Source organism: Glycine soja, chromosome 15 (assembly GCF_004193775.1).
Source record: "Glycine soja cultivar W05 chromosome 15, ASM419377v2, whole genome shotgun sequence".
In the NCBI taxonomy this organism is placed as follows: Eukaryota; Viridiplantae; Streptophyta; class Magnoliopsida; order Fabales; family Fabaceae; genus Glycine; species Glycine soja.
Window position 1 is genome coordinate 1,971,170 of NC_041016.1, and position 2,731 is coordinate 1,973,900.

Genomic DNA, 2,731 nt, shown 5'->3' on the forward strand with positions numbered 1-2,731 from the left:
CTTTAATTGTGTGAATGATTAATGAAATATGTGATTTAAGAATTGAGCATTTGTAGTTGCAATTCATACAAAGTAGCAGATTAATTAATGATTGGGTAGTATAGCAGCATAGCAGGTAGAGTCCTAAAGAGAAAATCCGGGAAATCGTGGCCGTCTGATCATTGTTGTATAACGATGATAAGTGTTGTAGTTGAGAGAATTGACTGAATGAAGTCACTGGTGGCAGCGGCTTCATAATGAACATGGCCTTCGTTGGAATGCAGTAGTAGTAGGAGAAGGGGTAGTAGTATCTCACTAATGGTTATAATTTTCTCATTCCACTCTCTTCTAGATACATTACCATCGTATGTTTAGTTCTGGACTTCTGGTCCTTTCTTTTCTGTAGTTTTTAAGTTGTTTCTTTTCATAAGTTATTAATTATGTATTATTGGTTTATAAAATATGAGAAATGAGAGATATCTTGTGGTGAGTTTGAATTGACAAACAAACATTATGGCAAACTATTCATTCATCTAGCTGTACTCACTAGTCAATTATTCACACCTTTAATTAGGAATACGAGTATACAACTGATGTCCCTAGTAGAGGACAATTTTCATGATATATTTATCTTAAAAAAAACGCTAACAATAGGTATAAAATTAGGCTAAAGTTCTTAAATCGTTGTCAAATAATTAAAAGAAAAAGCGATGAATTTGCATATTAATGTTAATTAATTCTTTAATGAAACTATCTAGCAACTCCGTGCTTAATCGTCATGTCTTAAATTAGTTGGTAAATGTAATTTAATATGGCTTTAAGAAATAGTCCCAGTGCGTAAGAAAGGAGTTGGTTTCATTTGTCAAAATCCTAATCGAAAATTTGTAATTAGGTGGAAGAAAAACAAGTTGACCTTAAAGTCTTAAAGTATGATAAACGGAATATAGAAATTAAGCGTGAGGAGCATTTTATAAGCGCCCAATGTAGAATGTAGAGAGAGCTGGATACAGCTAAATGCTGTGGTTAGAACGTTGCCATCTTTCTTTCCTCTTCCTACCCCACCTTCTCCAAATTCTAATCACTGTTTAAACCATGTTTATCCCAAAACCACCTCCCTAATAACCCCTTAATTTCTCTCTCACACACAGTTTCCCACATCTCTCATACACTTCCTGCTTCTCTCTCTCTCTCGTCCTTTTTCCTCATTCTCTTCTTCACAAAACATCACTCTTTTTTCATTTCACCGACAACACAACAACGTGAGTTAAACAAAAAACAGTAACTCCACGCAGCCATGACAGACAGGGTGTACCCATCCGCCAAGCCCGCCGTGGTTAACGGCGGCGCCGCCAACCCATCTTTCCCGGCGACGAAGGCTCAACTTTACGGCGCCACCCGCCCCACCTACCGCCCTCAACCCCACCACCGGCGCCGGAGCCGGCGACGGTGCTGCTGCACCTTCTTCTTCTGGCTGATCCTCACCGTGCTGATCCTCCTCCTCCTGATCGGCGTCGCCGGCACGGTGTTCTACCTCCTCTACCGCCCGCACCACCCCACCTTCACCGTCACGTCGCTGAAACTCTCCTACCTGAACCTCACCTCCTCCTCCAACACCCTGAACTCCCGCTTTGACATCACCGTCTCCGCCACGAACCCCAACAAGAAGATCCTCTTCGCCTACGACCCCACCTCCATCACCATCCTCTCCGGCGACATCGACGTCGGCGACGGAACCGTCCCCGGCTTCCAGCACCCGAAGAAGAACACCACGCTCATCAAAGCCTCCATCCTCAGCTCCGGCCACGCGCTCCAAAGCGACGAAGCTTCACGTTTGAAGTCCAGCATGAAGAGCAAGAACGGGTTGCCACTCAAAGTGAATTTGGAAACCAAAGTGAAGGCCAAGATGGGAAATTTGAAAACCCCAAAAGTGGGAATCAGAGTCTCCTGCGACGGAATCAGAGTCACTCTTCCCTCCGGCAAGAAACCGGCAACGGCGTCCACTTCCAACGGTAAGTGCGACGTCGATGTTCGGTTCAAGATCTGGAAGTGGACCATTTGATCCACGTAATAATGTACACCATACAACACAGAGGTGTGTAATGTGTTAATTGCTTGTTTGTTTTCTTTTTCTTGCCTTTCCTTTCAGCTTCTTTTATTTTGGTACAGTTTTCGAGAATTTGTCCATATTCATAATTAATTACCTTAACTGAATGCGTCTAAATGCCAACCAGGGCTGCCGGGGCTTCAGTCGGTGACAGTTGTTAGCATGTTGAATGCATACTAGTCTATTTTTTTGCTAGATATATTTGTATTTTTCTATTACTACTTTGTCTCTGCGTTTATTCTTTTGCATTCCATCACAGCATTATTTTAATCTGTTAATGTTAAAAAGTCAGGCACCGGTTGTAATTTTTATTTATTTTAGGGTAGGGGAATGTAAAATATTTGTTGGTTGATCCCACGAGTCATTGTTTAATTATCACTAATAATTCTGCTTTTAAGTCAATTGCTCAAGATAAGAAATAATTAAATGAAAAAGAGAGATTTAATACTTGAAAGTTAGAAAGATTATCTTGAATGTCTACACTTTTTCGTTCTTTTGCGCCTCTTTTTCTTTTTCTTTTTTTTTTTTCAGGGGACGGTGTTTGTTTGCATGGCTTGTAACGACACTGAATTATATGATTGATCAAGACAACAATAATTTTAATTGTGTAGTGCTATTACAACGTACAATGGTTGCTTTGATCTTGGC

The 2,731-nt window shown here is 40.9% G+C and overlaps 1 protein-coding gene across 1 annotated transcript; it reads left to right on the forward strand.

Annotated features, from left to right (window-relative positions):
* Positions 1–929: 929 nt before the first annotated feature.
* On the forward strand, positions 930–2,438 carry LOC114388404 (NDR1/HIN1-like protein 13). Its single transcript, XM_028348881.1, has 2 exons — positions 930–2,071; positions 2,211–2,438. Exon 1 carries the CDS (start codon positions 1,274–1,276, stop codon positions 2,036–2,038), a length of 765 nt encoding a protein of 254 aa, XP_028204682.1. The 5' UTR covers positions 930–1,273; the 3' UTR covers positions 2,039–2,071; positions 2,211–2,438.
* The last annotated feature ends 293 nt before the right edge of the window (positions 2,439–2,731 follow it).